General features: G+C 41.8%; 1 protein-coding gene across 2 annotated transcripts; it reads left to right on the top strand.

Annotated features, from left to right (window-relative positions):
* Positions 1–539: 539 nt before the first annotated feature.
* LOC138597062 (rho guanine nucleotide exchange factor TIAM1-like) lies at positions 540–22,159 on the top strand. Of its 2 annotated transcripts, XM_069668584.1 has the most exons (27): positions 540–623; positions 727–1,648; positions 2,614–3,070; positions 3,501–3,673; positions 3,896–4,120; positions 5,340–5,525; positions 6,759–6,905; positions 7,048–7,122; positions 7,378–7,548; positions 7,862–7,966; positions 8,435–8,516; positions 8,805–8,891; positions 9,563–9,775; positions 10,288–10,388; positions 12,838–12,882; positions 15,458–15,643; positions 16,937–17,005; positions 17,358–17,483; positions 17,591–17,699; positions 18,385–18,564; positions 18,684–18,802; positions 18,887–18,995; positions 19,147–19,205; positions 19,364–19,469; positions 19,584–19,671; positions 19,793–19,965; positions 20,462–22,159. In XM_069668584.1, the coding sequence occupies exons 2-27, from the start codon at positions 737–739 to the stop codon at positions 20,965–20,967; spliced, it is 4,809 nt and encodes a 1,602-aa protein (XP_069524685.1). In that variant the 5' UTR covers positions 540–623; positions 727–736; the 3' UTR covers positions 20,968–22,159. The 2 variants fall into 2 exon arrangements, with proteins under 2 accessions (XP_069524685.1, XP_069524684.1); XM_069668583.1 differs by lacking the exon at positions 12,838–12,882.
* The last annotated feature ends 122 nt before the right edge of the window (positions 22,160–22,281 follow it).

Below are 22,281 nucleotides of genomic sequence, written 5' to 3'. Positions count from 1 at the left end.
GCATGTTGAAGGGGGCTGAGTGGATCACTTCCTCTGTCAAAGTGATGGGGGTGTTTTTCATCTAGCTGGCTTGTCCAAAGCTGTCTCTACTTTCTGTAAAGTGAGTGATGAAGAACCAAAACTATACGCTGAGATTACTTTTGCTCCACTTGTATGCCTCCCTTATTTGAAACCACGACTCCTTTTTCTGTCCATTTTTAGTAGCAAAATCCATATCACTGCCATTTTCTTACAGACTTGAGTCAGTAAACGGTTAAAAATACTCGGTGTCTACTAAGTATTAGGGATGTTTATTCTTAAGGACTCTTAATTCCAGTTGATGCCTGCGTGATGGAGTTTGTCCCATGGATAATGCTCTGTGAATTTATGCAGGTTTATGCAAAGAAAGGCCACTGTGAACACACAAAAACTATAGTGTATATTTCGGTCTTTCGCTAGAGATGTCTTTAAACACAAGCCTGCAGGTAACTATAACTGCATACACAACTGGAAGCACAAAAATGATTTGTAATCTGAATCTGCTTTCAGGTCGTTGTGGATCATCCCAGCCGATGAAGTACCAAACTGTCTGAAGATCCAGTGACGAACAAAATGCCTGAAACATCATCATTAAGATCCTGCAGGTAAACATTCAGACAGTTATCTGACACATTTCTGTCAAAGATGAAACATTATATCCTTGTATTGTTTTCATGTTTATTTATCTGTATGTCCTCTACCATTCAGAAGCTGAATCATGGGAAATGCTGAGAGCCAGAACGGGGAGCATACCCTCTATGGTAACGAACATGGCTATTTGTCACGTAAGCACATGTCACGGTCTCTTCGCATCTCCAACAAGCAGTCCAGACGCTCGCGACATGCTTCATCAGGGAAAATAGAGCACAGGAACTCTGAGACGAGCACACGCTCAAGCAGCACACCAAGTATCCCACAATCCCTGGCTGACAATGGCCTGGAGCCATTCAATGAGACAAATATACTCCCAGACTTTGGAAGCCCTATCTGGGTAGACCGTGTGGCCATGAACCTGCGGCCTGTGTCCTTTCACAATGACCTGACCAATCCTTCTGTGCACATGAGTACAATGCATGTAACCCTGCCTGGTCCCACTGCAGAGGAGGTTCAGGGTGAACATTTGTACACAGGTGAGGTGACGTACCTTCAGAAAACTCAGGACGGCTCCAAAGAGACTGTCAGCTTCAAGAAGAAAAGGTCCAAGTCTGCAGACATGTGGCGAGATGACAGTCTGGAGTTCTCCCTGTCTGACCTCAGCCAAGAGCACCTGACCAGCACAGAGGAGATCATAGACCTGGCCAATGAGCGGGATTTTACTGACTGCGAAGGCCACCTACAGTCCAGTCCCACAGACTCTGCTGACAGGGCAAACTCCCTCGACGAGTTATACAGCCAGAAGAACCCTACCCGCCAGAAACCCCAGCGTCGCTATGCCAAGTGGCACGACGGAAACAGGGCTGTCAGGGAGGGAGAGGATGATAAGATGCTATCCCCATCAGAGGAAGATGGTAACACTTACAGTGCATACACCCTCCCCTGCCGGCGTTCCCACTGCCTGTCTGAAGGCCTGAGCAGCCACCAAGCTGCCATGTGTGCCAGTATGCAGGGCAGGAGGGCCCAGACTATACAGGTAAGATGTAGAGCATTGTCCACTACTAAGTCAGCTCAAATAATCTCCCTTAGAAATGAGACACAATTCATATAATACAGAACAAATGTTTTTTCTCCATTGATGGAAAAAGTGAACATTGTATTCATGTCGGTTTGAAACTCTCCTCAGGTAGTCAAATGTTAGGGACCTGAACTGTTAAAGCTCTGTCATAGCACCTCTTTTTCCTTCTTGGACAGAGTATGAAAAGCTGTGCAGAATCTTATAAGTAGTCTGTCGGCATCACTAATAACAAAGCTCCCTTCCTTCATTTTCCCCTCATTGTGTCTGAGCGTTTCCTCTGCTGCATTCACTTCACAGATAAAAAGCTGCAGAAGCAGATTCAAGTATAAACGAAAGCTTATTTCATGGGAGCGACGTCTCGTTTCCTGATGAATCTCTTGTTTTTCTTGGGAGAGGAGACTGCGATGACAGGAGGGGGAAGCAGAGCTTAAAGTCACTCCCTGTTTGAAATGCCTCAGTCCTTTGTTATGATAATGAGGGGAGGCCTGGGGAAGAGTGTAACAGTAAAACGTGTATGGTGGCCCTGTCACTGCGGGGCACCGTCAGCCCTAGTGAATAGAATTCTGGAGCGCATGATTGGGTCATGTGACCAGATGGAGATACCAAGCTTGGTGTAACCCCCTTCATCTCCCAGGAGCCCTCGGCCATGTGGGTAGACCCCACAGTGCCACAGGGAGTGCAGGCTGTAGACGAGGCTTTGCTGTTCGTGATTAACTTTGAAAAGAACTTCAGGATTAAGCAACCTATGGATTCTCGTTAGGCCTCTGTAGTCAGTCTTTATACAACATGTTTGCATTAGCATTCTGCAGAGAAAGCTTAGTTTTCAGTCAATATAGTAGTTGTTGACTGGCTTCCTTCTTAATGATGAAGAAAACGTGGTTGCCATGCCGTCTCACCTGTCTTGTGCTTCTGCCACAACGCAGGATGTCACGGCCGGGGAGGGCAGCGAGTATGAAGACAGTGGCATCGACGGGGTGACGGTGGAGGCAGAGCACCAGTCCCGGCGCTACAAGACCATGTCGGCCTCCTTCTCCGTGTGCTCGGCGGCCGGCAGGAGCATGTTCGCTGGCAGCGACAGCGGCAGCAGCAGTGGTGGTGGGGCCGGCGAGTGTGTGCAAGGTGTGTACGAGAACTTTCGTCAGGAGCTGGAGATGAGCTCCTGCCAGACAGAAAGCTTGGAGGAGGCGGGGTCAGCCCTGAGCGATGAGCAGAGCACTATGAGCTCTGCCTACCAGTCTGACCCCTTGCTCAGCATCCCCCAGGGGATGGTGCGCAAAGCTGGCAGGCTCGCCGTCAAGAACTTCCTGGTGCATAAGAAGAACAAGAAGGTGGAGTCCGCCACGAGGCGCAAGTGGAAGAGTTATTGGGTTTCCCTGAAAGGTCTGTAATGCCCTGAATGTGTCTATAACATTTACACTTTATTCCACCTTTCACCTTAGTATTAATACAGCTCAGTAAACACAGCATGCATTTGATGATGTTTATTTTTGTGCTGACCCATGACTTACTATACTCATGGTATCATACTTAATCTATAACTCTAGCTGATCTCAGTCAACTGAGCTTTAAGTTAAGCAGGATGCAAACCTTTTGAACAAACTAAATTGCACTTGACTGGGCTTAAAATCAAATCTGTACTCTAATGATCATGAAGTCTCTTTTCTGTTAACTCAGCTGTGCTGCACTTCTTAATGTTGGCCACTGGAGAGCAGAATTAAATTGCTTGAGCAAATCTGTCTTTAAAATAGTAATGGGTATCATTTTTCTTTCCTGTCTTCCAAGTAATAAATAGATTGTATTGGTTTTCCAGGTTGCACTCTTTTCTTCTATGAGACTGATGGTCGTTCAGGGATTGACAACAACAGTATTCCCAAGCATGCCATATGGGTAGAGAACAGTATTGTTCAGGCTGTGCCGGAGCATCCCAAAAAGGACTTTGTGTTCTGTCTCAGCAACTCCCTGGGAGACGCTTTTCTGTTTCAGGTAAGAGAATGTTTAAATGTCACCTGGTCTGTAAATAAGTGCACAATCTCCCATGGGCAAGCATTACCTTGGTCTAAATGTACTCTGTTTCCTCCCCATTAAAATTCTAATTTCCTTTTATAATTAGCTGTGAATCAAAACTGGAAAAGCATTTTTGTTTTGAATGTCAACAAGGAAGTTTACCGTTTAACCTCTGACGTTTTGCTGACTGTCCCCACGCAGACCTGCAGCCAGACAGAGCTGGAAAACTGGATCACGGCCATCCACTCGGCATGTGCCACTGCTGTCGCCCGCCAACACCACAGAGAGGACACGGTCCGCCTGCTTCGTGCAGAGATCAAGAAGCTGGAGCAGAAGATAGACATGGATGAGAAGATGAAGAAGATGGGAGACATGCAGCTGTCTGCTGTTACTGATACCAAGAAGAGGAAGACGATCCTGGACCAGGTAGGTGTTATTCTGCTTTGATTCTACTGTAGCTATTTTGAGAAGATATCTGCAGCTGTAATTTAGGGTGTACATACTGCTTGCATTGGAACAATATCTCTTAGCAGCAGTGCCTGTTTAAGTAAAAAGCAACTTTTTTAACATTTGAAAACGTCCTGAGCAGATAAGCAACTTCAGGTAAGTGACAGGAGGGACCAAAAGGTCAAGAATAAGCTTTGCCTGCATTTAGTAAAGTAGCAGAAACCCTCGAGAAGTATTTAATCAACACAAGAGCTCTTGCCATCAACCTCCTGCTGCTGCTCTTTCAGACTGTTGCGACTTTCAGACACAACTGTTGAACTTTATAAAGTAGGACAACAGCTCCAGGATGAACTTCAACTCACTTTTAGAAGCAAACTAATGTTGTATGCGTGATGTTTTTCATTCAAACTGGTACACAACTAGAGCTACAAACTACTATTATTTTTGAGTTATTAATTACAGATAAGTACTTCAGTACCTGCATCCCCAGGTGGTTACGATGCAAGAAACAGGATATGGACAGAGAATCTGGGCGGATATGAGGAGATTAAGTAACATATATAATAAGTATCATCATAGAGGCTGCTGATGCTACACACCTATCAGCTACCTGATTGCTTTCTGTTTTCTTAACATGGTATGGGGTTGGCACTGGCTGATAGCCTGCCATTCTCTCACTTAATTGCAAAGCTCATATTGTCTTTAATGGGACTGTTTACAGAGGGAGATCAAATGGCCTTTGTTTGGTTAGTTAGGTAGTGACTGGTTGGAGCGGTTCTGTTTGGCAGTGTCAGGTTTCACATTGTGCAGACCTGAATGGATATAGGCCTTCTCCTTGGAAAGCTGAAATGCTCCCAGCCTCTATCTGCCAGTGGAATGTGCAGTATTGTTTCTTTCTCGTCTCTGGGCTACTTGGCAGTGATACAGAACCCTCCACCATGGCACTGGCCGCCTCTTCCAAACACCAGTGTAGTACCGTGACTGGGAGGGGATGGCCCAGTGAATAATCACAATGTCCTGCTCTACTGCCCCAGTAAACATCAACCCATTACAATCAGAGAGCGCAGGTTGGCAACACAAGCTTGAAGCAGAGCTTCTGGGGGACACAGGAGAGGTACCATCTTGGACTGAAGTTGACAAACAAGTGCCGTGATGAACAATTAATTGGAGGTGTTGTTGTATCCCTCTTTTTCTGCAGATCTTCCTGTGGGAGCAAAACCTGGAGCAGTTTCACATGGATCTATTCCGCTTCAGATGCTACCTGGCCAGCCTGCAGGGAGGAGAGCTGCCCAACCCCAAACGCCTCCTGGCCTTTGCCTCCCGTCCCACCAAGCTGGCAATGGGCCGCCTTGGTATATTCTCGGTCTCTTCCTTCCATGCACTGGTAAATATAACCTCTTTGTTTCTTCACATGTATAAAATGCCCTTTTTATTTAATCTGGTTTTATAAAGCATTGACAATATATTTAGATATACCTTTTATGCGTTTAGCTAAATCTTCACCTGATATCAGTGAATATTTCAGGGTCTTTATTTCAATTGTAAGATGACCTCTCTTAACAATATGCTGCACTTACATTTAGAAGTGACTTGAATTCTAAGCAGCGTGAAATACTATTTTCTCTTTAAAATACACACTCTCCTCACTGACTACAACCAGTGAATAGCTGTAGTATTACATTTTTTTGCTATTTTTGAGGCTGTGTCTCATGCAGGGCACCTGTTACAGAGGTTTCGGTTCAGTTTTGTCCTCCCACTGTTGTACGGAGGCTATGTACTCCACAGCTAAAAGCACTTGTAGTACAGGAAAACAAGTGTTTGATTTTTAGAGACAGGTTTGCAGATCATTGATGTACTTTTTTTCGCTCACCACCAACGCAGTGCTGTGGAGCAGGTGGGTGTTGGAGCTGTAGAGTGGGATATCTAACCAAAGACACTCTTTAACAGCTCTCCTCCTCTTCTTTCATCGTTCCCACTGTTTTACTCTTCTCCAATTTGCTCATCTCTACCTCCATAAACACCTCCATCAGCAGTATGTCCATAAAGGGAGGGCTGAGAAAAGGTGACAGATCAAAAAAGAGGTTAAATATGGAGCATGCTTGCTCTTACATGCACAGTGCTTTTTAATGCATACTTCAGCTTTTTTTTTGGTTTTTTTTTTTAGACCCTCACATTTGCACAATGAGTAGCCCAGAAATGCCAGGCTGTGTAAAAATCTGTGCGAGCCAAGTGCTCATGTGTAAAATGTACATGGCAGCTCTACATCTCTATGTTAACTATTTATCATACAGAGGCCTGTATGTGACCTTTTCCCTCTTTTGATTTAACCAGATAAGTCAATGAAGAATACTTGATTGTTCATGGAAAAGCTACTGTTTGCAAACCTTTGTATAATTTTTTGTGTTATATGTGATGACACCTTTTGTACATTCTGCAAACCTCTGTCTTATTCTGCCCTTTTTAAGATGCTTTTATACATTGCCACCTTCATTTGTTAAAGCTGTATGAAGAAAGAATTCATGGCGGCAAAATGTGATGCGACATCAGGTCAAACAGATGGTTGTCTATTTCTTACTCAGCTTGTTTGCGCTCTGACTGAGTTGTTGTGTTTTTGCAGGTGGCAGCGCGCACAGAGACCGGAGTGAGGCGGCGAACACAGGCCATGTCACGTTCCTGCAGCAAGCGCAAGAGCAGGTTCTCCTCTCTCTGGGGTCTTGACACTACCTCAAAGAAAAAAACAAAAGCTCATCCCAGTATCAACCAGGTCTGTGAGACTATGCATTTATTTCACACTTTCAAAGCAGTCAGTGGACCTGCTTTGGCCACACAAAAATTGATTTTGCCTCTTCTTCAAGCATTTATCGTCCGAGTTAGAACCACTTGACCATTTCCTTTTGTCCCAGCAGGTCTTTGCTGATGGCGATGAGCCACTGAAAAAGCCTCTGGAAGGCATATTTCATGACCCCGCCAAGGAACACACGGTAAGGAGAAATCATTCTTTTGCATAAATTTGACGGTGAGGGTAGGTCAAACATGAGTGGGAGATTCAATTGCGTCATTATCCAACACTGATGTCAACAAAAATGAGCCCTCCACATAGCAGGAGGTTACAACTATAAAGGCTAAACATACCAGTGGAAATATCACCCATTTAATGAAACCAAACTGCAGTAAACTGAGGTTACACAAATATAAAGTAGCAGACTGAAAAGGCCTTTTAATGTCTCTGTTCTCAGAAAAGTGAGGATGGAATTGTGAAAAGCCTTCCAAGGCCAAGCACAGATAGTGACCTGTGGGTCCCGGACCACCTCACCCCCTCCTGGGTGTGCCTGCCAAATGATCAGCCCGTGCTCACCATCATCCAGCCAGGGGAGTCTGCACTGTGCGTTCTGGAAACAATCTGCAAGGTAACGCTGCCCAACCGCAAATGACCCGACCTGACCACGGTTTATGTTTCACTGCAGTGATGTTTGAATGAGAAAGATGTAAAGACGCACAGAAACACCTGCTTAAGACTTACGTTTTTTATAACTTTCATTTACAAATAAAGTCAGATGTGGAGTCAGAAATATGAGGAAATTGTTGTTAACAGATGTGTCTCTGTGTAAAGATGCCCGAATAGCTTTGTTAATTTGTATTTCCATTAACAACAAAGGGTCACCGATAAGCTGCTGGCAAGTTTATGGTATTACAGCTGATCCTTTGGCTCTCATCTCACAGGCTCACCAGCTCGATCCCACTAAGCACTACCTGCGGCTCAAACTCCTTATTGAAAACCAAGTGCAATTCTACATTCCCAAACCAGAAGAAGATGTGTGCGACTTGGTATGTGATTACCTGCTTGAACATTTTATACACAAGATTATAAAGGCGAAAAAAGATGTAAGGATGTGCCACAGATTGTGTTAGAGTTGTAAGGAAACACAATCTGTAGAAAGCCACAGACACAAGAGCATCCTTTTTGTGAATTATTAATAGGTTTTGTATTTTTATCCTTTCAATTCAAATGTTTTCTCCGGAGGAACGCCTTCCTGGGAGGACGATGCAACAAAACATAAATGTATTCATGCAGAGCCTTAATAAACAATATCTTTAGTGACTTCTGTCTTATCATCATGTATTCATTACACATAATAGACCATCCTGTACAAAGCCTCTGTTAGAGCTGCTTTGTCTAATGAAACAGAAAATTAACGCTCTCTCTGTTCTGTCAGAAACCCACCCACCAGAATATGAATAAAGCAGGACGTTGTTCTATGATTTATATAATAACTTCTTTTTTGTTCTTCACAGCTTTACAAAGAAATTGAGCTCTGCTCCAAAATAACAAAAGTAATCCAGTTTGACAGAGATGAATCCTGCATGATTGGTTACGGTAGGAACCATTTACATTCTCCTTTGTTGTTTCTTTAAGATGACGTTTTTAATTTGATGCTTGTTTGCAGTTAAAATGCTGTAATGAAGTCAATGTCAAAGATTTCGTATGTGCTGCTGTTGTTCAGCACAATAATTGCTTTTCTTTGACCTTTAGACGACCTGTGTTTTTTCCAGGCTATTCCCATTTGTACTGCACAAATCCCTCTGATGTGTTTTATATAAGAGTCCCTCTTCTCTCTCTCCTCCTCCTCTTCTCGCCTCTCTGCCTCTTCTTTCCCTCCTCCAGGTTTCTCCATTTCGGTGGTGGAGGAGGATGGAGTACAGCAGCTCTACATCACTGATGTGAAGGCAGGCGGATTAGCCTTCGCCAAAGGTTCATTACCCTTCTTTCCATCGAATAAACTCCCTTCAAAGGCACTCCATCTGTGTCTGTGAGCTGAAGGGAGAATGTTTTCCACTTTTCTAAACAAAACTTTTCTCACATCATGGTCACTACACAGTTTACTGTTTTGCTTTAGAAATGCATTAGTGCATGTTTTTAACAGTCAAGGAAGGTTTCAGAGAACACAGCCATTCTCAAGGCTGATGATTACTATAATCATAACCACACTGCCTCTCACTGGCCTTTGTGAAGGACAACAATGATTTCAACACCTCACCACAGCTGCTTCACATTTGTACCCCTGCTATAAAGATTATATGTCAGGGTTGAATGATGTTAAAGTATAATGTTGGACTTAGTGTAGATAGAGAACATGCAGTGATGCTCTGCAGCAGGAAGTGAGATACCTTCATCTGACACTTTGAGAGGCACAGAAAAGTGGGTCAAGCTTGTGGGTCTGAAAGGCAAAGAAAATATGATGAATCAGCAGCTGGAGGTCTTTACCAGAACAGTATTTTTTCCTACAAATAACATCCTCTAGTCATCTTAATTATGTGTTTAATGGTCAGTTAATCATCGTAAAGTAGACACTGTTGAGCAAGTGCATGGATGCATGACAGGCAGCAATTGGAATCAAGGCTGATGGTGTTCCTACTTTGCAGGTCTAAATGCAGGGGATGAAATACTCCAGCTTAATGGAAAAGACTCGCACAGTCTCAACTTCTCCGACATGAAGGCGGCATTTTCTCAAGCGTCGCTGGCTTTGACAGTTAACACCCTCCCTTCTGTGGACCGCCGTCAGCTCTGCTACCTGCCACCACGCCGCTCAGACGCAGAGGAAGATCTCTACACGGACATCTTCTCCCAGAGTCAAGGTGAGAAACGCGTGTAGCTGAAAAGTTTAACTTAAACCCCCAGTTTCAAGAATCATTATCAGTGTTTTAAAGCCATTAATTGCTCCCAGTACGGTCGTCATGTTTATCAGGCCAGCTGGCCTGTAATTGCTTGAAACCAAGGGAAACCAAATGGACCAGAAAGAAAACAGAGGCAGTTCTCAATCTTTGAGTTTTCTTTTCTGGAGAGCAGAAAAGATTTCTGTGTCCTTAGTGACACCAGTTTAATTTATGCAAACACAGTGACTCTACAGGGTGTTAATTAGCGAGGATAGGAGGATCTCAGCAGAGTGTTGCAGCCCAACCTTGTGGAATACTTTGATAAGGTCGGCGTGTTTTACCTAAAGGTCTTAAAACTTAGTAAAATTGACAAGGCAAGAACAATATTTTGCATGCACTATACAAAGGCAGAGAAAAACGTTTTACTCTCATTTAAAGTCAAATCTTATCCAGTGTTTTATGAGGCTCATACTTTACTGTTTCGCCTGTTGCAGAGGAGATTCTTGACGACGGAGTCGGACTGTTGCTTGAGAGCTCAGGAGACAGCCTGGACGACGACTCTGAGATCTTCAGTGAGTTCGATGAGTGCAGAAAGGTAAGGGCTCACTTTAATGATTTGTGTTTATAGTCTATTGAGTAAAGCTACAGAAAACATCTGAACACACATCTTTCATGTGATGTGCTGCGCTTGTTTACTGTCCTTGTCCTTCACTGCATCCCCCTCAGCTCTGTGATACCGTAGAAAAAACACTGAAAGGGTTTATTTCACCACAGTTTGAAGCACAATCTGTTGCTGGCTTATTTTATCTTGTTTAGGAATGAAGAGCAGTGTCCATATTGGCCAGGTGTTAACCTGCTTCTCCATACAGATTTGCATCAGGTGTCTCTTTTCCTTTCATGACATACAGCTGTTTTAACTGCATTAAGTTGCTTCTTAAGTAGTGAAAATCAAAGGGACCTAAATATGAACATATGCCTACATTGCTGAATGAAGTCTAAGGGGGAGTATTTGCCTTGAATGTGACAGCAAAGTGATGGATGGGTCTTTGTTTAAGCTTGCCTTGTAATCGCTTAATTCTGTGTGGTGATAAGGATCGGGTGATGGAAGCAGGACTATTAATTTAACACAAATAAACATTTAGAGACAGTTCCACAAAGCAAAGTGCAGCTCTTTAAATAACAAGATGACTAAGTATTCTAATGCTGAGTTTGATGATCCAGAGAAATAATGTTTACTATTAAATCAAAGTGTGGATATCGTTTTTTTCCACATCTAGTTTATTTGAAAGAGTAGCTGCTAAGAAATGCTGTATGAAAGGATTTCTTCTAGATCAAATTATTATAACTCTTAATCCCCCCCATTTTTCACTGTAATTTAAAAAATCACTTAGATCCTCAGTCATCAAAGATGCCCTTCAATTTGTGGACTGGTCACATCGCTGCTCTTTTATCTGTTGTCTCTTAAATGAGCAGCAATGAATCAAACATCGCACCAGTTGGACAGACGCAAGCTAAAGGGAAGTTTGCAGTACATCAGTGGTGGTTTAGAGCCTTTTTGTTTTCATTTTATTTCTCTTTTAAAGTTGACTACCCCTCCTCTCTCTTTGAGGTTACATTTCTGAAGATGAATCATTGAAACTGCCTTTGAAAAACCTTCAAAACTCTACACAGTGCAGCCTCATGATTCATCAGACAGTTCAGAAACGAGTGAAAAATTAAGTCTTTGTATCTTAAAAGGCAGGGATGATGTCTGGAATTGCACCACAGACTCATTAAAAACAGGAACAAAATCAAACAAATTAATTCCCTAAACTGCTTGTTGCAACAAATGTTCCTGCAGTCAGAACCAAAAAAAACAACATGTTGATGGTGAGATATTTCTTACTTTCAATGTAAACTAATAAATGATTTATACACTTGCAGATTTGTTTTATTTAGTTTTATCCTTTGCACACGGGGCAAAAATCCAACGTTGCTATTTGCAATGTTGTTGTCGCTCTTATTCTCTGCCCTTTTAATTGTTCTGTGTTGTATTTGGATGGTCACAAAGGTTCGGTTTCAGGAAATGGTGCCAGACATTTAAAGCAAAGACTTTTTTCCGGGCTGAACATTTGGTGCTGGCTTATAAAGCGGCAGTGAGAAAATTCATCATAGAAGAGCCAATGATACAATTTTCTGCACCGGCTGTGGGCTCAGCAGACAGGAATACAGTGCATTTGCAAGACATTTTGTGTTTGGTGTAGCAGTCACCTCTCTAGTATGTGATACAATTCCACTGTCCCAGTCTAGATGTATACATCAGAAAAGTAAGTCCAGGCTTTATGTGTCTGAACCAGGGTATTGACAGGGCGTGTGAACTTATCACAATGACTCCTACCTTATTTTATTTGTAACCAAATATTAAACACACTAAATCTTAATTGTATTCCTGCAAAACCTCACACACCAGTTGTTCCTGTTTTCACCCTCCTGTGCAGCCTGCTCCCTTGCAGCTCACTCTCCCCTTAATCTTGAATCCCTGCATTTAAATTCTACTGCGGTCTGGCTCTCCCAGCCAATCCTGCTCCACGACAACCTTGAGGAGGAGACTCCTTCCCTCCTGCTCCTTTGCTCTCGGTCTGGAGGATTATCAACACTCACTTACAATGCTGCTGGAGTTGGCCAGATCTTCACACTCACACTGTGTGCCTGAGTTTACCCAGCCTGTGGAAAAGAGAGAGAGAGGGGGAGAGAGAGAAAACGGCAACATAACAGTGACAGAACTATAGCAGACTCTGAAGGCGAAAAGAAGGGGAGTTGGGAGGCTGTAAGCGCTGGTGGGCGGAGAGGAGGAGGCTGAGCAGCTTCACTCATCCTTCATCACAAGCACCACAGCACCATCTCCTTTTGTAACAGAGGGAAGACAAAAGGGAGTAGAAATGTGTTGGAGAGGCGCAGAGTAGACTTGATTCTTTCCAAAGCCTGGAGTCTCTTTTCTTCTGCCACTTAACCTGAAGCTGACTGTCCACCTTCACCTGGCTATGTCCATCCTGAAGTGGAGCAAGCACAGCAAGCGCTCCTCAGACTCCGTCTATGAAATGCTTCATCTGGTGAGATTCCTTCCTTGTATCCCCTTCCTTTACGTGGCAAGCTCTTGGTAATGCTGTGATAGATGATGAGCTGTTGTGGTATTGTAGTGAGAGTAAAATACCTCTGCCTCTCTGTTTATTTCACACCTCCTCTTGGCTGCTACAGACAGACAACAGGAAGCTGTGAGTCACCGCTGTGTCGCAGAGTTGCCCCGTAATCACTGGAGTGCTCCACAGGATGCAAAATAAAACACTGCATGTAGGAGTGACTTGACTTTGACAAACTGCCCGGATAGTTTTTGCAGCGACTCTCTGACTGTTGAAGAGTTTTCCTCCTCGGCACCTCGAGCTATGATCTCAGGCTTATCTTAGTTTCAGAGGGCAGATGTGCAATCTTGAGTGCGTTTATGGTTTGAAACCGTTTTTTAAATCAATATTTCATTTGCTAGGGGAAATGCTTGTTTCTGGCGTCACAGATTTTTAACCATGACTGTCTCTCTACATATTGTTCCTTTCATGTGATATTCAAAGCTTTGACCCCCCCACCCCCTCCTTTCTCTGATATTTCTCTTCCCTCTGCCATGTCATGACTGTCCATGCATGCAAAGCTGTCATAGTGTTAATTAGCCTGGATTGTGATGTGAAGACTATGACTGGACTGTGACTGTGTCTTATTAGGCTCAGTAAAATTGAGCATGTTGACTAAGAGGGCTGATGGGAAGAATCCCGTTTATTTCCAGATTTCCCTTCTTTTTCTAGTTTTTTTCTTTCTCTCTTTCCTTTTTGCAAGGTTGTAAAATTGAACGCATGCTGCTGTTGAATTTGTAATTTGCACTTGAACTTCCACTTGGGTTGAATATACAATGTCTCATCTTGTCTCAGTATCTTGTAATCTCGTAGTAATGTTCTGCAGAAGGAAATACAGACATGAAGGTTATGACATGACTTTCCTCAGTGCATCATCTTTCTTTCTGTGGATGCAAATTGAGTAGATATCAAATGATCTGTTATGACAGGATACTTTATCATTACAGCACACCATCAGCATCATTAATGAAGGGATGTTTTGAGAGGGGAGAGAGATACCTTTGCCAACTTGTCTTTTTAAATCCACTGTCTCTGTCCAAATGGTTTTGATGGAGATTAAAACATTTTGATTTTAATCACCAAAAACAAAGTCATATTAGATGACAGAATGGCTATCGCAGCAGCTCTTTCACCATAGATTTAGCTAAAACGGCACCAGTGTAGGTTGTAAATTGCATTTGTAAAATTACATTTTCATACATTATAGCACCTCTCAGTTCATCTGTTGTTCTGGGAGCTGCCTGATTATTTTGGGAGCATTGTCAAGAGAGACAAACTGCTGTCGTGCCTCACATATGGATGTGTCTGTCTGATTAGATAACAACGCTGATAAGCATAGTGATTTGCAAAGTAACATGAGAAGATGCGTGACTGACATCGGATAACAAAGTTCTTCTTTTGTTCTGTATGCATTTGACTTTAGTACTTAATCATTTTATTAAATGATTGGTAGAAATAGCCGCAGGTTAAATTACTCATTGTACATCTAGAAAACATGTTGAATTTTAAACTTAAATCAACAATGAAATTTTGTAAGTAAAATCTTACATATAAAACAAAGAGTGATGGTAGACCTATACCTGAGATCTTAATTAAGATTCTCTTTATTTGAGCATAACGGTCTATCTCTGCAGCAGTATGGAGGCTTTGTTATTATTCTCAGAGGAGCTTGTAGGTGCAAAAGAATAAATTGTTTCTGTCTGGCCTATAAAAATCATATCACCAACCAGAGACCTTTCAGCTCTCTGTTGTGCACTTGGTTTCTGCAATACCAGCTAGTGGTTCCTTTTAAGTGCACATAATTGTTTGCTCCTTGCAACTCAACCAAATAACCTTTATGTATCACCTACTATGAAATAAAAGCCTTGTAAATTGTTTGATCTGTTGAATCCTCTCATCATAAAATGAAATACAGGTTTGATGGGTATGGATGGAGTTATTTGTGTTTGTATTGATGCAAAATGTTATTTTGTTGTTATGGCTGGTAAGACTGTAGCCTGTTGCATACAAAGTAACAGTATGAGTACAGCCATGAAGGCTGTAGCCGAGTGGGGTCTATTTCGGTCCAAAATGATAGTCTAATGCACATCAAGGCTGGTCTCCACGGCAACCCACACTGTATCTGGACAGACACTGTTGTGTGTATATTTTGATTCTATGAAAGAGATGAATCATTACACCACTGATCCTTCAGTGGGAGGAAAACATCAGGAAAGAGAGGGATGTGAGTGAAAGAGAGAGAGGCGGAGAGTCATTGTTATGACACACTGAAAATAGACCAAATTAGTGCAAATGATTTTTTTAGAGCTGCCTCTCTGCCTCTTTCTAGGCTCACTCTCTGCACAGTCATGACTCTGTGCACATCAGTAGGTGGAAAGTAACACCTGCATTTTAATATTTGAGGTGCCTTTCTGTGCTGATTGATCGATATTTGGATTTTACTTCCTTTTCCTTCAAATTGGACTTGCATGATTTATTATATCACTTTTCTTCCCTCTCCAATTTGCAGAGTACAGAGCAAGTCGCTGCTTTCTGCCGCAGTCTCCATGACATGAATCCCTCGGAGTGTGTGTCCTCTTCGCCCAGCCCGGACTCACCCTTTCCACCTCCTGCAACTCTGCGACAGCTCTCAGACGCCGACAAGCTCCGCAAAGTCATCTGTGAACTGGTGGAGACCGAACGCACCTATGTCAAAGTCAGTATCACTCATCTTACTTATAAGGGCCAGATGGTTTTTGTTAGTGCGCGTGTTTGCCTCCTGTCCATCTATCTGTGTTTCTGTCTGCCTCAGGTTGTGTTAGCCCACACATTACCTATTCCACATGACCAATCCATATTTATATCTCTGTCCCAGGAGATATGAAGGGGACACAGCTGTGCCCTTGCTTGGATATTGCCTAATCTTTTTCAGCCCGGTATAAATGTAGCTCAGTGGAATAACTGGGTTAGAGAGGGTATATAATGGGATAATGTCATGGCTATCTAAAACGTTATACCTCATTACAATGGGCACATACTGTATAGTTATTATTGTAACAACAGTGTGCATGATAGATGGTGTATTGAAGAATATTTAAATTGATCCATTTTCTGTGTGTGCCACATGCAGTAGTGGGATTTTCAGTAATGTAATATAGGGACAGACAAAATATTAGAAAAGGAGGAAGGACTTTAACTATGATTTAAGATTGGTAAATAACCAATGCTACAAAGGTTGATCACATTAAGTGTTGTTCTGTACTGCTACATCATATTCTGGTTGGTCAATATCAGCTCGCAACTGCTGTTTCAGTTTGTTTGGTACATGTTGGGATTTTCAAGATAACTCCTTTAGATATGTCAAAAAATGACCAATTTGGGCACATTTTATATGTGTTTTAAAATGCATCTCACATTGTTTTGATAACTCGTACTCGTACTGTTGATTGGAAGGCATTAACAATGTTTGTGTAGTTAAGATACTTCAGAGTTCAACATGTTTACTTTATTTTGTTAATTTCTTTTTGGTATTTTAATGACTTCTTAAGATGGACATATTATGGGCTCCTTTTCTTAACTAACAATAATTAGAAGGTTCATTCGATGTTGAGCTTATTATTAGATTAAAAACAAGATAAGAAATATATTAATTACAGCGCAATGTTTTATTAGCCTGCCATCCTTCTTGGAGAAGTTAGTCTGTTTCCTTTTTAGAAGAGCTACTTGTTAATCGTATAGCCTTTTACAGTTCAGCTCAGTTAACTATTACCATAGTCATTTATTCAGATTGGTTTCTTTAAACTCACTTTCCTTCTTAAGTGCATGCAGAAATCAGCATCTACCAGCTCCTCTGACAGTTTCTTCAGACTGTCCCTGCACACCTTAATCGCTGCTTTGTTGTTCAGAATATTTATGGCTTATGTAAAGCTGCATGGTTTTTTTGATGTCTGTATTTCACATAATGACTTGGTCAGCCCTTTATCAAACATAATTTCCTTTTGTCTCGCAGGATCTCAATTGCCTCATTGGAAGATATTTAACCCCACTGCAGAAAGAGACCTTCCTTACACAGGATGAGGTATGTCAGAAGTTCCCCAGGATCCTATGAGGGGTGTCTGGCTTTTAAATGCCAACACTGTTGAAATGTTTGAAGTAAAGTGGCTTACATAATCATGTTGAGAGTAGCTGTGTACAAGGACAAGAGGGGCGGATGATGGTGAGAGAGAGGGGGAGGTTTGTAAAGTAAAGAGATGTTTTACATGCACTTGCAATAATTAAATGCATTTTAATGTACTATGTTGGAGGATTTCCAGGCTCCAACTGCGGAAAGGGATTAGAATTGGATGCATGGTTTAAAGAGAAATATCACAGAATTCTTTAAAATAAGAAGAAATAATTTTGACCATTCTTTTAATGCCTTTATCCTCCAGCTTGATGTCCTGTTTGGGAACTTGCCAGAAATGGTGGAGTTCCAGGTTGAGTTTCTAAAAACCCTAGAAGATGGGACACGACTGGTTCCAGATCTAGAGAAGCTAGAGCGGGTGGATCAGTTTAAGGTATTTCCTCTCTTTGTGAACACACACCTGAAGATATGACCATCAACAAAAATCCATGAACTCTTAAATCACTACTAGTTGTCTAACTTCTCTTCCCTTTTTCATAGAAAATCCTCTTCTCCCTGGGAGGCTCTTTCCTGTACTATGCAGACCGTTTTAAAATCTACAGTGCTTTCTGCGCCAGCCACACCAAAGTCCCTAAGGTCCTCGTAAAGGGTGAGTAAATATGCTCTTGGGTTGACATTCCTCCTTTCCTCAAAGGAGACGATGTATTTATCCATCAACCATCTGCCATATCCTGCGAGGCTCCATAAATCTGCTCTGTGGAGCTGTCAGCCAGACAGTTGTCCATTTGACCTCTGCATACTTTCAAGCTGGTGGCTCCCAGGGCAAAAAGGCCTAGCAACATTGTATGATAAATAATGAGCAGTGTTGAACCGTCTGCTCTGTTGCTAGTACACCCACTCCCTCACACGCTTGAGTAGATGGCTTTTGTTTGCTGCATTTACATGCATTTACAATCGTCAACAAGTTATTGGCCATACTGAGATCAGTGAGGTGTTATTTGTATGAATCTGTTTTTAAAGCAGTACAAAGAATATTCCCGCTGTTAAGTGCCACCCACTTGTTGCTGCCTGCTCATAGAAACAATCAATCGTCTACTGAAAGCATGAAGCATTTTCGTCCTTTTGACTTGGTTGTAGGTAATTTCTAGTGCAAGTCAAAGTGTTTAATAGACAATATCGGGGTCTGTGTTGCAGAATATAAACATAACATAAAAATGACCTGGTTAACATAAGCCAACTTAAGCTCACATTCTGTTTATTTTGATTAGAGAGTGTCAATAAGATAATCAAGATAAAAGATAAGATAGATCAATAAAATTTATCTGTCATTGCAGCCAAAACTGATGCTGATTTCAAAGCCTTCCTGGATGAGCGCAACCCTAAGCAGCAGCACTCCTCGACCCTGGAGTCATACCTGATCAAACCCATCCAGAGGGTGCTGAAGTATCCCCTCCTGCTGAAGGAGCTGTACTCGCTCACAGACCCAGACAGTGAGGAACACTACCATCTGGATGGTAAGACCAGTTCAAATGGCTGTCTCCTCAAAAAGAATTCATCTTCATGGTCAAAGTGGGCAAATGCATATGGTCACTACAATTCAATGGGGTCTGTGTTGTTTCACTCTTGTCTGCAGTTGCAATGAAAGCCATGAACAAAGTTGCCAGCCACATCAATGAGATGCAGAAGATCCACGAGGAGTTTGGAGCAGTGTTCGATCAGCTCATCACTGAGCAGAGTGGTGAAAAGAAAGAGGTGGGTTGGCCAAAATGACCTGGGTCTTTTGTCACCTAAAGAATACGTTCGGAGTGACTGTGAATATTTTGTTGGTTTTGCCAGGTTGCCGATTTGTCCATGGGTGACCTGCTTCTCCACACCAGTGTGAGCTGGATCAACCCCCCTACCTCCTTAGGAAAATGGAAGAAAGAGCCCCAGATGGCTACATTCGGTATGTTAGAAACAAGTTTCATCCATGATGATTAGAACTTCAGTTTATTTCCTGCCTATATTAAGTAAACACTACTATTTTTCCACATTTTGAGTTGATAAGTCATCTGAAGATGGTAATCATAACTGGTGTTTTTTCTCTTGTTTTTCAGTGTTCAAAACAGCAGTGGTGTTTGTTTGCAAGGATGGATCCAAGCAGAAAAAGAAAATGGTACGTTTCATACAAAAGAAGACGCCACGAACAATTCCAAAGCCCATTTAAAAAAACAACTTAACCATTTTGCTAATGTGCCACTGTTCAGCTTATTTCAAAGCATGGTGTTATAGGAAAAAAACCCAATACATTTTTCCTGTTCTGAATGATTGTAGGGTGGCTCTCATCGAGTGTCTGTATCTTCTGAGGAAAAAGATCCCTTCAGATACCGTCACATGATTCCTACTGATGCCCTTCAAGTCAGATCATTGGCCAATGCAGGTAAGTTATTCAATAAATAATGTAAGGTACTACTTTAAAATATAGTTAAAGTAAACAGATAATTTATACAGATTGCTCTGTACATTGGATAACATGAATGTATGTCTTATTTAGATGGTGAGGGCTCTGCTGTGTGTGAGATTGTCCACACAAAGTCAGAGTCAGAGGGAAGACCAGAGAGGACATTTCAGCTGTGCTGTAGGTGAGTATCTCTTCAGATGGAGGTTGAATTGTACTGCAGATTGAAGCTCGCTCTGATACAGTCCTGTCAGCTGATGTCTATAGGGTGCCAAACTGATAAAATGTCCTCTTATCTCTCTCAGCACTCCAGAGAGTAAAAAAGACTTTCTGAAGACAGTCCATTCCATCTTGAGAGAAAAGCACCGCCGGCAGCTCCTTAAAACAGAGAGTCTACCCCTCAACCAGCAGTATGTGCCCTTTGGTGGGAAACGCCTCTGTGCCCTGAAGGGAGCCCGTCCTGCCATAAATAGAGCAGGTAAATGCCACTCAGTGGCTACATTCACCCTACAGCTCCAAGTGTCCCAATTCTGAATTTGTTGCTTTTCACTTGACACAGATAAGATGCTTTGGTGTCAGTTGGATTTGATTGAGCTTTTCATTTATAGTATAAAACACATTCAATCATTTATTCTTTCAATAAAATATAGGAGACATCATCATTCATACAAATGGATGAGGTAACTAAGTATCAGTAACGTTTCAGCACAATTGTTAACAAAACAAAAAATATATATTGTGATGAATGTAGGATATTGTAATGTTTAACCAGACAGGAAAACTTTGATTTAATCTGTTTTTATATTATAATGTACAACAGTGCTGCTTCGTTTTTCATGAACCAACAGACTAACATTTGTTAATCTAGTCCCCTCATGTTAAAACTCAAAAACACAAATGCTTTGATACCAAAAGAAAAGTAATGTCTCCAGAAAGTATTCATTTCTATTATGTTTTTTTCTCTTGTTTTTTAGCATCTGCCCCAACAAGGACTCTAGGCAGGAGGAAGTTGGTGCGTAACCGCTTCACCATAGACACAGACATTGTTTTTGATGGTGAGTCTGAACAGGACCTTGCTTCACCACCGGAGCCCGACTTAAATCGCCCCCATCAGGGAGACGAACCTGATCGGCAGCAGCAGCCAGAGTTGGCAGGTGACACTGACCGCTGGGTGGAAGAACAATTTGACCTAGAAGAATATGTGGACCAGGAAGAGGTTAAGGAGACAGACATCCTTAGCGATGAAGATGACGAGTTCTGCAAGACCACCAGAGTGCCGCCCACCGAAGTCGACCTGGAGGCTCCTGTCATGGCTTTATCCTTGGAGGGTGAGGAAACGGAGGAGAGCGAAAGCCTTAAATCCCCAACAGTTGTTGAAACACCTGATGATGATGATGTGGAGGATCAAAAGCAAGCGGAGAAGGATGACATTTGGGTACGAAGGGAGCAATCAGGCTCTTCCCCAGACTGTGGCACGTAAACGCTGAGGAGGAAAGGCAGACAGCAGGTGTCTTAGCCAGCTTTACATGGACTGCGTAAAGATCAGTCATCAGTCTTCACAAACAATGCATGGGCATTGACGCATATCGCACAGCTAGTAGAAGATATATCCTTCCTTACCTTACTTTCGCTGAATGGTTTTTGTACAGGTAGGATCATCAGTGGAGCAATACAGGAATCCAGAATGAGGGAGCTTTATCCCAAATGAAATGCTGGTACATAAAAGTCAAGTGTAAGCTTTTGAGAGATGAATTAATGGTACAATCATGGAATCTAATCAGTTGCTTTGATTGGCATGGTTTGCACATTTGGGCAGCATTCTGTAGTCCTGCCTGCTGTTGCCAAATTTGGGTATTGTGAGAACATTAATATTTGTTTGTCTGTGTGACTCAGAGATATTACCATAGTTAAGGGCTGTATATTATTTGTCCTTAAAGAAATAGAATAAATAATTGCAAAGGACAGTCTTGTCTTGCATAGTTTACTGTACTTGTACATTTTCCACATGAATATACACTGACATGTCTTAGGAACAGATCTCTTGTTTATGTATAATATGATTTTGATCTCTTGTTTTACAGTTTTAAAGCTATCTTTTTAGCCTTGAATATATTTTGGTTGTTCTCTGGTTACATTTAATAGTTAAATTCTGTAATAACCCCTTTGAAACAGATGGGGGATTTTAATACGTTTTAACTTAACATAATCCTGTTTTACTTGAATTTGCTGTTTCAAGTTTTTGTTACTGTGAAACAATTTTCTTGTGTTTTACTTTTTTGCTCTTCAGTATTGCCATTTAAAGAACGCTCAATGTTACATTTCATTCTCAACACTTTGTGTGCACATTCTGTACTGTAGAGAATTTGCACATCAGCTATTTTAAAAGGTCTTGTGTGTTCAAAAAGATTGTTCACTGGTAATGGATTACAAAAATGTGTTTATTTATTCATATGTAAATTAATTTGTTAGCAAAAACATAAGTAATCATTTTTCACAAAGAGAGTCCAAATTTGCTCATGCAATCAAGGAGATAGACTTTCAGTATGCCTGAACAGTGAAAGAAGTCATACTTGTAAACAACTCATTGTGCTACTAAGACTGCATTTTTATTACTGTGTGTATATAGAAAAATGTATTGATATCATAATAAATACAGTTGTTTCCTACTTATAATTCAAAGCACCTCTCTGTAGTGATTTATTGTTTCATGAGGTTGTTTTCAACAGCCTAAAGCATTGACTGCAGGTCTGCAGATATTGCCTCTGCAAAACAATTTTGTGATGTGAGAAAAAAC

This window comes from Semicossyphus pulcher, unplaced genomic scaffold, assembly GCF_022749685.1.
Source record: "Semicossyphus pulcher isolate SPU_LCO1_2020_fin unplaced genomic scaffold, fSemPul1.0.p SCAF_19, whole genome shotgun sequence".
In the NCBI taxonomy this organism is placed as follows: Eukaryota; Metazoa; Chordata; class Actinopteri; order Labriformes; family Labridae; genus Semicossyphus; species Semicossyphus pulcher.
The sequence above is the reverse complement of the archived record's forward strand: the minus strand, read 5'-3'. Positions and strand labels throughout refer to the sequence as shown.